General features: G+C 46.8%; 1 protein-coding gene across 2 annotated transcripts; it reads right to left on the reverse strand.

Annotated features, from left to right (window-relative positions):
• Positions 1-32: 32 nt before the first annotated feature.
• On the reverse strand, positions 33-13,636 carry KIAA1191 (KIAA1191 ortholog). Of its 2 annotated transcripts, XM_068536400.1 has the most exons (9): positions 13,453-13,636; positions 12,254-12,366; positions 11,924-12,010; positions 9,244-9,422; positions 6,167-6,287; positions 3,902-4,026; positions 1,942-2,048; positions 1,603-1,745; positions 33-1,493 (listed from the first exon to the last, which is right to left on the reverse strand). In XM_068536400.1, exons 3-9 carry the CDS (start codon positions 11,949-11,951, stop codon positions 1,285-1,287), a joined length of 912 nt encoding a protein of 303 aa, XP_068392501.1. In that variant the 5' UTR covers positions 11,952-12,010; positions 12,254-12,366; positions 13,453-13,636; the 3' UTR covers positions 33-1,284. The 2 variants fall into 2 exon arrangements, with proteins under 2 accessions (XP_068392501.1, XP_068392502.1); XM_068536401.1 differs by lacking the exon at positions 11,924-12,010.
• Positions 13,637-14,063: the final 427 nt, after the last annotated feature.

Consider the following 14,063-nt stretch of genomic DNA (forward strand, 5'->3'; position numbering starts at 1 on the left):
CTTAACAGAACCAAAAAAAAGTTCCATCAACATCTGAGAAAGTAGTAAGGATTTTTATTGTCAAAACAAGTTAAGAGATACAAGCATAACAGAAGACACAAATAAATTAACTGTTCTGATCATTTTAGACTCCAGGGCATCTCTGTGGGAAGGTCAGCTCAGCTCCTTGTGTAGACACCATACTGTCCAAAGCAAAAGACAGCAGGAATTTGAGACAGTGTTCAAGACAATGATTGAACATGTACACAGCGAGGAGAAATGAAAAGGTGGTTCCCCTCGTCCCTTTCCTCAGTGAGGTACGTGTTTATAAAAGTATGAGGCTCATTTGGGGGGAAAATGATTGCATACAGAAAATTTTTTAATTCTTCCACCTCCCAGGAAAAAATTTTTCAGGCCCTGGCCTGAACAAGAAACTCAAAATAGGGTGACACTAGTTTCATATGAACCGCAAGACTACACTCGAACTGCAGTTGCCGCCTCCTTTAAGAAAGTTTAACATCCATTTATCTATACCAAACCAGTAGACTGGATTTTCTCCCTTAGGAAGTTTTCAACCAAATGGGAGTTAAATTAATCTCACTTTAAAGTGCAACAAAGGATATGTAAGGCTAGTGTTTGTTCTGTGACACACAAAAGAGAAGCATCCCTCTAACAGCACTGGCCCAAGAGGTACTACAGTAAGAACTGGCTGCAGGACAAAGTGATCCATGAGGTCTACCAACAAGCAAGGAGATTCCGGTTTCAGCAGAAAACAGAGGGGATCCCTGCCAAGGCTGGCTCCTAACTATACCCAGATCTCAAACAGATCCTGGGTCCCCATAACTGACAAGGCTGGAGCACACAGTGCCAGCACAGCCAAGAGGGCCAAGGTCGTCTAAACTAGTCAGTGAACGCCTCTACGCCATGATTTGTCCATGCGCACATGGACAGTGGTAAAGGAATCAAGAAGCCTTGGTTTTGGAACAACACAAACATTATTTACCTAGTAAGTAATGATCAAAGTTCTTGTGTAGGGTAAATGATATAAAAATAGGTAATGAGGTCCCCATACATCACTGCAGAGGTTTAGTCTAACTTTAAATTAAAGCAGTACAAAATGGCTTCTTCCACACAAGGACAAGCTTTGCACTAATGTTTCTCAAAAACCAATTATGTCTCCAGCTCTAGCCTCAGTTTGAGAGATTTTTAAAAAGAGAAAACAAAACTTTTCCTATGTCAGAGCCAAGGTAAAGGGGAGCTGGGCTCAAGACATCTCTATCCAGAGTCCCTGGAACAGAAAGAGCTCTAGAAGCCAGTGGGTGTGAGAACATTCAAGTCCCGCGGTTTTAGATTGTGGGCCCGCGGCAGCTGTTTCTTCCCTTCTATCACTGGGATGTCCATTTGGGGTGGCTTGAACACTGCTGGATCCTCGGCCATTCGGGTGGCCTGCGTGCGAATCAGTTCCATTGGAGAAGGCTTCTGGGCTCCTTTGTAGGCCTGGATGGCAAAACCTCCTACAGAAGTAAACCACAGAGCAAACGATTTCAAAATTAGTAAGCAGCTACCAACATACATGGTAAATTGCCCGCCACACTGCTCTCTTTTGTGAAGGGGCTGCCTTACCTGAATCAGACCTCTGGAGGGATCTTGGTCCAAAGAGGCTCCATTTATCTGCCGAGCTTCTGTCTTTCTCCCCGCTTCCAGAATCCATGGTGCTAAGATTGGGGCCAGGTAAGGCTGTGGAAGAACCAGTAGTGAACCAGCCTCTGGAAGAGAAGGAATGAAACACATGGTAACACATCCTCTTCCTACACCTGTAGAAGTGTCCCACGCCAAGACTAGGGACTGTCAGCTCCCCCTCCTGGCTCGAAAGCCACAGGCTGACCTCCCAGTGTTGGACGTGGCACTAGCTTTGCTTTAGCCCACGGCTGCTGGTGGGTGGGGGTCGCAGGAAGGGCTCACCTGGGCTTCTGCTTAGGGGATGAGTGGGGGCTGCTGCTTGGGGTGGACTGGGTGGAGGCCGGCTGCTTCTCCTCTCTTGTTATCTCTCCGCTCTGGAGCTTTAGTTTCTGCTCAGATGGGTAAGAAGAGAGGCTTTTTAAAAATCACAGCAAATACAAAACAGCTAAGTTTGGGTATAAACAACCTGGTTCACACTAACTTCAGGCAAAAGGAAACATTAATAGGTGGAATAATCTTGGATTATAGGAAGATATTCCTTTGATTCTGCCATACTAGATAGAGTTCCATCTTTTAAAAAAATGTATTCATTCTACAGCATATCTCGAACATCTCTGCGCTAATTCCACACCAGAGCTTTCGACTGTCCCACACTGACCAGCCAGTAAGTGGAGGAGCCAGAACCCCAGTGGTGGGCCTTCCTCAAGGGCCCTCTTTGCCGCTCCTACCGCGCACACCCCGCCATCCCCAGCCTCTCAGTGCCAAGACTCGGCCGCTAACCCCTCCGGCTAAACGCTCCCTCTGTGCAGCCCTTCCCTCCCATAACCAGTCACTCCGGCTGCCCTCGGCGTTGTAAACAGACATCTAACAGACAGACCAGCAGTCTAGCAGGGGAGACAAGCCTACTTCTCACTGCTCCTAGGTCAAGGCTTCCATATGGTATCCGTGCTCCGTGTCCAGTACACCAATGCTCAGCCCAGGCTATACTTCAAACAAATAACCGTGATGAATTTTCTCAACACTCAACATATCAGGTTACGTGAGCTGGCATTTCAGCCATCCTCATGTTCTACTCCTATGGCCAAGATGCAGAAGGTGGGCCAGATTCAGTTCCACCATTATATGGGGTGAACTGTGCAAATGGAATTCAGACTGACACCTACCCTGGAAAGTTCTCAGTGTCAAAGGCTGACAGTGCCCCTCTCTGGAAGGATCTGTCTTGTCTGAGAGCTTAAGCTGGACACCAAGCCAACCCTGACCCGCCACAGCAGTGGTTTTAAGTTCAGTGTGCAAACATCATCCGGGATGCTCATTACAAAATGCAGCCATCCACAACCTCTCACATCCCTGCCCACAGGCCGCTAACCCCCAACTATTCCTCCTCCATGTATTGTATATCATGATCCTCCTTGTGAGCACCTTCGGGAGCCAGATTCTCAGGCAACTCTGGAGTATGGAGAAAAACCAACAGGAAACAGGGCATCAGGAGACTTGATTTCAGGTACTGTGACTGGTTAAATACATAACCCTGGACCTCAGTTTCTTCATTTATAAAACATGGATAATAGTATCTATGTCAGAGTATTAATAAGAAGATGAAGTGAGCATGAGTGCATGATAAATCTTAAAAGCACTATTAAGTATAAAGTGATATTCCCTGAAAGAAAATCATTTGAAACTATTTTATTTTATTCATACAATTATTTGGTCATTATTAACCTTACTGAAAATTCTCCATTCGTTCCAATTTTAAAAATGAAAGAGCAAAAACATCCCAATTCTATATTTATTTTAATTTTTTAAAAATTAAACATAGAGCATAACATTCCTTTCTAGCCAGCGTTACCTCTGTTGAGGTTGCCTGACTCCCATTTCTCGCCCTCAGAGTCGATCACCCTGGTACACAGTGACCCACGTTGGCTTTGTTGTTCATAACGTGCTCACACATATCACCTGTGTAAGCTCAGAATCTCATCTGACCCTCCGAACCAGAAGTAAGGGAAACAGTAAGCTTTACAGATGGATAAGCAGAAACAACGAGGCTAAGAGCCCGGGAGCTTTCAGCTAGAAAGTGCGACCACAAGGGGGACTAAACCTGCTCTAAATTCCTCGCTCAAGCCTCTTTCCACCACTCTCCACACCCCCAACTCGCTGAGCTGGTAACTTCAAAACCACAGCCACACCTCAAGCTGTGAATGATGAGGGTTTTGTTTTTTTAAAAGTTCCTAAGAAACAAGCTTACGTGGAGTGCTTCTGCCACTCGAAGGTACTTGGTCTCCTCGGTGGTGAGGCCCTTGTGGGGTGTGTATCCAGCATCTCTCAGACCTGCCTGTTGCTCAAAACGCTGAATGCTTTCCTGGGTCTGTTCTGGGAACAGAGGAGATGACAGTCATGCCCATCCCCCTCTCCCATCACAAACTGGGGGAGATGAACACAGATATCCACTGTTCTCCCCGGGAGCGAGAGCATACACACTGGCCATCCGGGAAGGAGAGTTCTCCCAGACAGGCATCGTAGCAGGAATTCTGAACCTCACGTGAGGCCTAAGCAGAAAGAAGCCTTCCCTTACACCAAGCTAAAGAGCAGGTTACTCCTAAAGGGACAGCCTGATAACCTCCAGGGAAACACTCCTTACCTTCCTCTCATTTATACCCTAGGACATTTTCTTTGTATTCAGAAATGCAACATGGAGAAGGCAGCTGACATTCAGAAACAGTGCAAGTTCTCCAAATATAAAGTTTCCTCAGAGATACTCACCACCCTCTTTAAGATCTTCACCAAAGAGAAATGGGCCACATTTAGGCCAGATGGCACCAAGGTAGCAATTGGATCCAAACCAGAGAGAATGTGCCTTGAACTAACCAAGGTCTACTGATCCAATGTTTCCTGTGTGTGAAACTGCCCACCACAGTGCCTGGCACAGCAGGCAGACTCAACTCACTATCAGAGCAGTCTGACCCGATTATCTTGTCATCAATGTCAGTTGCACCTGGGAATGACTGACAGTGGAATTTTTGCTTAATCTGTACACATACTATGTAATACACCCCCATGTACAAGAATGTGGCAGCTGAGGACCAAAAGTCCAGATGCCAGATGTCCTTTATGACTTAGTCATTCCCCTTCTAAGGGACTAGTTTATTTCCAACAGAAATGGAAGCAAAGGAAACACACACACACACACACACACACTAAATGTATAAAGGTGTTTTCCAGTCTTGCCAGGTAGTCACTTGAAAATTTTAAAAGCAGGAAAGGATTTAATGAATATGGTACCTGGTATTTAAAATACCAGGATTTTAAATGCAGCTTTTTTTAAAAAATTTATGACTACAGCAACATGAAAAGTTCATTGTAATATTAATTGAAAAAATATTGATAGAATGGTTTGTCTATTAAATCTGCAATTATATAAAAATATGCATATATGTGGAAATGACTAAGCCAAATAAGTGAGTGATAGTAATATATACTGGGGCGCTATAATGTTCTATACTGTTAGTAAACTCTATTTTCAATAAAGAAGTTACACTGTTCTAAAAGAACAATGACTAAGCTTCCTAACACTGCCAGGACACATTCTCAAGCTTGCAAAATACAAGCAGTAGTTGCTGATTCAAACAGTGCATTTATGTGTGAATAAGAAAAAGTCCAAGTAAGAGTTTGGACTTTTGGTTCCTGGGTGAGTTCTTCAGGAATTACCCAAGACTAACTGATGCCCTCCAGAGCAGATAAACAAGGGCTTCCGACATCAAAACTGAGCCAACTAAAGAGAACCTCTACATGCCCTGCCCCTGGCAGAGGCTGCTGCTGACAAGCAGAGCTGTGTATCTAATAATTGTTAACTTCCCACTAGAAGCAACTAGAAGGGCCCTCTGGAACCAACAAGTTTAGTTAACTTGTAAGATTTTTTTTTTTAAATTCAAGCTCTCTTGTTTCCAGTCTTATCAGGACCACAAATCACACATTCTTAAGACCAAAGACACTTGAGGCACCAATCTTGCCTCAAGATCCAGAAAGAGGAACAACTTTGAGCCATTTAATTTAAAAAAATAAGCGCAGGGGCGGTGGGAGATGTCTCAGTGTGTCTCCTTCTCCAGCAGAGCTTGAGACAGTATCAGCAGCCGCTCCCGGCCACTGAGCACTGGTGCCATCTAATCCTCCCCTCCACCTGCCGGCCAGATTCCCCACCTCACGGAGGAGGAAACAGCCTCAATAGTTAAGTAACTTGCCCAAGGTCACGCTGATGGATATGGGAAAATAAGGCTGTAGCAACGAAGCTTCGGGAGTGCACCTAAATCAACTGAGATGCTTAACGTTGGGCAAGTCTTCTACCTAAATGGAGCTTCAACATTGGTGATGACTCAGCAGCCAGACTGACCTCTGCCGGGCTGGGTTAGCACAGGTTAAGGCAGGTGTGTCTGCAGAACCCCCCCAGCTAGTTGTAGGAAGCCTAAATTCTTCCCCGCCCCCAGTTCACTCTATTCTGAGAGCGCAGAGTGCTTACTTGTGATCAGAGAACTCATGATGACATGGGTAGCTTTAGCCTTCACCACGGGGACCTTGTCCGCACCATCAATGGCCGATGGCAGGGCACGGGATGAGACGCTGGCCTCTCCTTCCTCCACCTGTTCAAGAGGGGCAAGGAGGCACCTGAGCCCGACAAGGGAGTCACACGCCTCAACTTACTCCTCTGGGAGTAATCAGATACAGGAGAAAATACGTGAAGGGGGGCTTGGTTGTCCACACCCGATTAGATATGTATTATCCATAGTGACAAAAGATATGACATTATACAAATAGCCTGTATTTATAAAAGTGGGAGAGCCAGAATTTGAAGCTCTGAGCTCTATTATCTTTCCAGACTATGTCTGTCCAAAACACACTATGCCCCTAAGGATACAGAAGAAACAACTATTACTAAGCATTGACCGTGTACCAAGCACCACGCCTGCTTTTGCTTAATTAATCACTGCATTCGCTAAGTGGTTCCCAAATTTTGCCAAGCACCAGAATCCCCTGGAGGGCTTGTTAAACAGACTGCTGGGCCCCAACCCAGAGCTGATTCAGTAGGGCTCAAGAATTTTGTTTCTAACAAATTACGAAGTGATGCTGATGCTGTTGGTCCCTGAGACTGCACTTCGAGAACCACTGCTCTAAGGGTTCAATAACGGTCTTTTAAAACAAACCAGAAAGTCTACGTAGCTCCTCAGCTTTAACATGAGAGAGCTGGAGCACGCTGCCTTCCTTAATCTAAACACCTGACACCGTGCTCAGGACTAACTGGAAGCAGAGGACTGGGTTTACTCTTTGTTCTCTACTTCTCCAAAGGAATTGAGAAGAAAGATGGTCAGAAAGGAGGGGAGTAGAAGGAAGTATTGAAATGTTGTATCCCTGTTACAAAACAGGATTTAAACTCTTCAGCTGTGACCTTACTCGAGCAAAACTTGAACCTCTGCTTTCTCACTTGGAAGACGGCTGATGGTTGGGACATGGATGCCTAGGGCATGGATGGTTAGGACAAACAAAAGAATGCATGTAATGAGTCAAGTTGAGCTCTCCTTAGAAAGGCCAGTTGTTCCAAACTGTCAGCTGTTCCAGCTGGGACACAGCAGAAAACTGGAAGCCCATTCTTTGCCTAGAGAAGCAAGCGGCAGCCTTCATAAATGAAGAGGGTGGTGGGCTGCCCTCCCAAGCGCTATCAGGAGCCTTGCTTCTTTTCTGCTCCGGTCCCTTGAGTCTGCTGCTTTGGCATCACAGGCAGGCTGCTGGGGTCCTTTCCCCCTAGTACTGCCAGTACTTTTTACACAAAATGTTTCCACCTCAACAACTGACTGGGTCAGATTTCAGTAGATAACTGATATAGGGGACTGCCCCAGAGCTGTAGGGGACACTTTCATAGCAAGGAGTGCCCTGTTCTGAGAGCTTAATGGTGGCGGGGGGGGGGGTGCGGGGGGGACACTACACTCATTAGAAAGGAAGGATTGCATACAGCTCTGCCAAGGCAAGGTAAGCCAGGAGCCGGGAGTCACAACATCAGCTCCACACCTAATATGTGCCAGGCCTTTCAGTCCTCTTTTTTTTTTTTTTATAAATTTATTTACTTTATTTATTTATTTTTGGCTGCGTTGGGTCTTCATTGCTGCGCGCGGGCTCAATAGTTGTGGTGCACGGGCTTAGTTGCTCCGCGGCACGTGGGATCTTCCCGGACCAGGGCTTGAACCCGTGTCCGCTGCAATGGCAGGCGGATTCGTAACCACTGCGCCACCAGGGAAGTCCCTGCAGTCCTCTTTTATTTAATCCCCACGGCACCTCCATGACAAAGTATTTTCATCTCTCACACAGAGACACTGTGGCTCAGGGGTGAAGCCCGAGCTCACAGCTGGTGCACAGACTGTTAGGTGGCTCACACCCAGGTCTGCTTAGACAGCTGCTTACTGGTACTTGCTGTCAGGACCTAGCTGTCACACAGCTCAAAGTGCAGCGAAACTATAGCTGCAGCTTAAAAGGATTCATCTGAACTGGGTGGGCCTAGCTTATTCAGGCAACAGGACCACCTTTCTGGCATTCTTAGTGGTTGGAAAGTCAGAGGCAAGAGAGACACAGTCCCTGCAGTCAGGAAGCACAGGCTTCAGAAACAAGCCTGCAACAAGCGTGTCAGAACCCATGAAGCCCAACTGCACAAAATGGCTGTAGAGCAGATCAGTGTGTAACGAGGTACGTGTGTGCATGTCAGGAGGGCCTCACAAAGGAGGCAGCTCTCACATAGGATGGTAGTGGGGAAGGGCATCTGAGGCAGGAGGAACAGCATGAGGAAAAGCACAGCACATGTTCAGGAAAGAGCCAATTTCTAATCACTCAATGAGCATCTTTTTGCAATCTACTTTATGCCAAGTCCTCTGCTAGATACTGTAGATGGAGTACGAATCAGACATGGCCCCTGCCCCCAGGAAGCTAATGGAGGGCGATGAAGTAACACAGGGATTGTAACAGGGATCCACAGTACACTGGAGACCTCAAAAGGAGGGGTGATAGTCTTATTGGGAGGATGGAGGAAAATCACAGAAGAGATGGTTGAACTAAGACTTAAAGGATGCCATTTGTCAGGCAGATGAAGTACAAGGATAGGATGGGGACTGTGAACATTCCAGGCAATCGGAGCAGCGAGAAGCAAAGACTTAGAGGCCTCAAATACCCTATTAAGTACAAGAAATCTTAAGTAACTTGCATGGTTGGATCACGGGGGGTCGGGGTGGATTCGGAGGGGAGGGAGCGCAGACAGGACCTGGACCATGCAGAGCCAGACTAAGACTAAGGAGCTTGGATTTAATAGTGTGGAAACGAGGGTGGGGAGGACGGGGAGGAGAAGGGATGCGGAGGTTGTGTTTCAGGTAGAAGACACAGCCGTTCTAGTTTTGAATTAAAAAGGAAAAAAGGCCTACCAACTCTACAGAAAACATAACATATATAGGGATTGGTGGCTGCCCAATGCTATGGGTGTCAGGAGCCGCTGACCACTTCTGGAGCAGAGGAAGGAGAACGAAGGGGTTGGGCCTGCCAACGGCAGTCAGCGGGGTCAGATACCTTGGCGAGGTGCTGATACTTGCGCTCTGGAATCACTGGCTTCCAGGGGATGCTGCCCATGTCCGATGGAGGAGGAGTCATGGGCGTAGGGTCCTCGAGGGCATCATCATAGCTGAGTGCCCGGCGGTACATCCCGATGGGCAGGGACATCTTGCCTAGAGGCCCACTAGGCTCAAGAGCTAAGAACAGACACGCCTGTCAGGATGGGTTCATCAGCTGAACATACCAGTAGCTTTAAATTAATCTGTAGGCAGGAAAGCTCTGAAACACTCTTATTCTGGAACAGAGCAAGAATAGCTCGTTCTGGAAGAGCTAATCCAGTCAAGGTAAGGTAACTACAAATTCCTTCCTCTCTGCCTGACACTGGATTCTCCACTTAACCCACACAGCAACCCTAATCCATTTTTATGGATTAGGAAACCAAAGTTCAATTTCAATTTACCTGAGCAAGGTCACATAACTTCAAAGTGCAGTAAGGAATCAAAACCCAAACCAATCTGATTTCAAAGCTTGTATTCTTTAGGCCACAGAAGCCCGTGGCAATCCCAAGACTCTCAACTCAGGCAAAACTGAGGATATGCAGTCTTGGGAATTCCCTGGCAGTCTACTGGTTAGGACTCCACGCTTTCACTGCTGAGGGCCAGCGTTCAATCCCTGGTTGGGGGAACTAAAATCCCACAAGCCTCATAGCCAAAAAAAAAACAAACAAACATGAAATCTTGTTCCCAGTTTATACATGAGGAAATGAAGGCCCAGAGGTGGCAAATCCTCTGTCTTTACTACCTCACCTAAGAAAACAAGAGCACCATGACAAGAAATATGTCAAATAATATGCTGTCCAGCAGCATCTAGAACAGTTTCGAATGTTCTATATGACTTAAACGGCAGAGCCAATTTCCATCACAGAAGCTACTGACAAGGGTTCTCACAAAGCACTGCCAGCTGATCCTGCCATTCCTGTCCACCGGAACGGACTGGCGGAATGCCCCAGTGACGCAGGCTCCCCACCTCAAGGGCACACTCAGCACTGCCAGACCAGGGAGCAAAGTTCATTTTGTTTGTTTGCTGATCCTTTCAGAGCAGAACTAATGTCCAGATCCTGCCTTCAGTGTGACATTATCCTGTTGCTATAATTACACAATCACACTCTCCAAGACATCAACCTGTTTGGCAAGAAGTCCAAAACCAGCAAACACATTCCATGTAAACAACAAGAGGGCCAAGCAGTTACCATTATTATTATGATTAATAACAATTACTAACAAATCCATAGAAACAGAAAGAGGATTAGTAGTTGCCAGGACCTGGGGGGAGGGAGGAGCCACAGGAGTGACTACTAAAGGGACAAGGTTTTCTTTTGGGGGTGAGGAAGATGTTCTGGAATTAGACAGTGGTGATGGTTGCACAACCTTGTGAATATACTAAAAATCACTATACTGTTCATTTTAAATGGCTGAATTGTATGGTATGTGAATTATCTCAATTAAAACAAACACACAAGCAAATAATAATTACCAAGTACCCTTCCTTGCCAGGAACTTACATCCCTCATCCTTCCTAATCCTCATTAAGCAGATATTCTTCCCCTTTTCCAGCTCAGGAAACTGAGGCATAGATCTTAAGCAACACCCCTCTAGCAAGTGTGAGGTCAGGGCTGGAACACAGATCTCAGCCAGCTCTCACACCCTCCACGCAACACTCCATGCTCCCCACACTACAAGCATTAACCTAACGCATGCAACCCTGCGGCCAGGATGCTTACAGGGAGCTTACGGGCATCACGACGACAATGAAAGACAAACTAAAACACAAGTTGATGAAGTTAGAGACTAGAGATGGATCCTTATTGGGAGACAGAAGGGAGACTCCTATGACTCCACTTAATTTGGGAGCAATTTCAAAAACATCTTAAAGACTCATCCCAAGAGCCATCCCAATAGCCTTCCTAAGAATAATAATAAAGTCAGCTAATATTTACTAAGAGATAAAGTCCCACAAATAGAGACCAAAAAATTTTCTGGGCAGTAAATGTATATTCATCGTTAACTTTTAACTCACATTTTCATGTATTTTATGTTTGATCTTCACAGCAAACCTGAGAGACAGGCACTATCATCTATACTTTACTGAGAATCAAAAATTGAGCGATTCAGATTTTAAAAATCACTAGCCCTTCCCACTAAAACAGTCCAAGGAGGAATCAACGACTTCACTAGCCCAGAAATTATCGCCCTGTACAGACCCAGGACTCACTAAATGTTGCAGTGAGCATTTTCATGACTAAGTTCAATGTGCCTTGAAATCAGGCTGGTGCCTTTTTGCCAAAACTTTCATTCCTTCCACCCTCCTATCTCCTCCTCACAGAAAAAGGGGGTGAGTTTAATCATTTTGGTTTAAGAACTACGCAGCTTATTCTAAATTTTTATTTGATACATAGGAAAGTGACAAATCTGTCATACCCTTAAGTGAAATAACTGTTCTCTTTCAAGTTAGATTTTTGGGTTCACACCCTGGCTGGGTGGTTAATAAGATAATATTTAAATGATGCCAATCTATTAAGTCTAAATACTCTCTTGATGGCAGAGAGTTACTATTAATATGTGGTTCAGAAAAAGTAGTTTCTGTCTAGCTTAAAATGTTAAGGGCAAAACATAACTTTACCAAAAAGAATTAAGTTTACCAGGCACTTCTGGTTGTCTCGAAGCCATTGAAAGACTGGGATCCAGGTGCTTTTCCTATACAGAATTCAGAGCTGAGTCCCTGCCACCTAATAAAAACAACAAAGGGCATTTTCTTACAGTGAACACCAAAGAATAGCTCCAATGCTGTTCTTTTGACAGGGACACAGAGTTTTATGGCTTGGTTACAAGGTTGAAACACGCACAAAACAGGGACAAACATGCCGAGGGAGAAAAAACAGGATAAAGTCAAAGGTCTCACTGTACCTGTCACTGATCTTAACACCTGTGATATGACAAAGACACCATACACAGTGAAAAGGTTACCTTACCAGAGTGAAATGATGTGACGATTATGCTGACAGACAGATATTAATGAGGAACATTGTTCAGCTGCTGCAAGTTAGCAAAGCTGCTCGGGAAGAGTCCATCCATTCCAGAGGTTCTGAGAACAACAAACAACCAGCATTGGCACAGCCCTTCAGAGTCTGCTAAACACCTTCCTGTACTTTCATGTATTTCCTGTAACAACCTTGCAAGAGATACTATACTCATTTCGTTTCTAAATAAGTTAGGGCTCAGCATCCACATAACCTGACCCACAGCAAGGGACTAGGGAACCACAGTGGGTAAATTCATTCCTTGCTGCTAGTATTGACTGATATTCATAAGGGTTTTGTACAACACTTATCTTGTGTTTTAATCCTTGCAGCAACCCTTGCAAAGCAGGCATTGTTTATCCCCAATTTAAAGAAAAGGAAACTAAAAAGCAGAAGTGATTTGTCCAAGGTTACAGACAAGTGGCCCATCTGTAAGGCAGGTAGTTTCATCTCCATTTTACAGGGGAGTTCAAACAAAGCTCCGAGAAAGCCAAGTTACTTGCTTTTCAGCTTGCTACACTCCCCCCTCTATCCTGATGAAGCTCAGAAGGCAAAATCGTTAGGTCCTCATTAAAGAGTATCGCATAAACCAAAGTCGGCCATCCTCGGGGTCCAGGCAGCATTCCGGCCCGACACCTCCCCTTCCACTTCCCAGGGCCCGTCCCCTCCCCCCTCCCCCGCAGAGCTCTGACTTCTCCTTCACAAGATACAGGACAATGCCACCAGGATGTGAAACGCCTGGGCTGACTCAACCGCCTCTTCCACCCGGCGAGGTTAAGAAAAATTAAGGCGATTAGGGCCAGGGCCTGGCACAAGCCGAAAGTTCCCCGGGGCAAGGCAAGTAGGAGGCTTGGGAGGTAAGGGCGAGAAATGGAGGGTCCAGGACAAGGCCGGCCTGGTAAAGTAGAGGCGAAGCCCGGTGCCGGGGCTGCGGGGGCATCATCACAGAGAAACCCCACGGGGGGACCCCAGAAGGCGGGGCGAGAGATGCACGGAGCGGTCCGGCAAAGATCTCAGCCTGAGTAAGGGGAGAGGAGAGAGGCACCACGAGGGCCCGGGCCAGGGCCTCGGTGGAAGGGACGGGGGCACGCCCCTCCTTACCGGCGGAGGACCGAGCCCCAAGGAGGGTCCGGTCTGGCTCATCTGGTTACCTGTTTTTCCGCCGCCGCGGAGCCGCCTGCGGCCCGAGCTCCGGCACTAAAGAGGCTCCGAGGACCCACGTCTCTCGCGAGGCTGTGGCGCACTCGGGACCCAAGCCATGGTGTGAGCGGCGCTGTGCCCGTGGCGACACAGAAGGCCCCAGACACCAAACAGGGAGGGACCACAGGATGCCGGCCCACAGCCTTCCCGATAAAGTCTCCAGAGGCCGAGTCATTTCACGCGAGATTTGTCAGGGCGGTGGGCTCGGTGCATGCTGGGAGTTGTAGTCCATGGTCGGGAAAGCCCCAGGATCTTAGCTGCATTGCAGGATCTTAGCTGCACTGGGGCCAGAGCTCCGTGTGTGGAAACTGCCATCTCCCAGACGAAAAGCTACCCTTGACTAGCATTCTATGCCTGGGTCTGTGACAGGCTGAGGGCAGATGGAGGTGGCATAGTAAAGTGACACCCTCAAACCCGTTTCACAGAGGGGAAGTGGAGGCTCGGAGAGATGCGAAGGAACTTTGACTAAGAAGAGATGAAGTGAGCAGGGACCCTCTTCCAGGAACAGCTGGGTTAGGCAGGGTTCATACTAGTAACAGAACCAAAAGGGGAAGCAAATAGC

This window comes from Eschrichtius robustus, chromosome 2 (assembly GCF_028021215.1).
Source record: "Eschrichtius robustus isolate mEscRob2 chromosome 2, mEscRob2.pri, whole genome shotgun sequence".
In the NCBI taxonomy this organism is placed as follows: Eukaryota; Metazoa; Chordata; class Mammalia; order Artiodactyla; family Eschrichtiidae; genus Eschrichtius; species Eschrichtius robustus.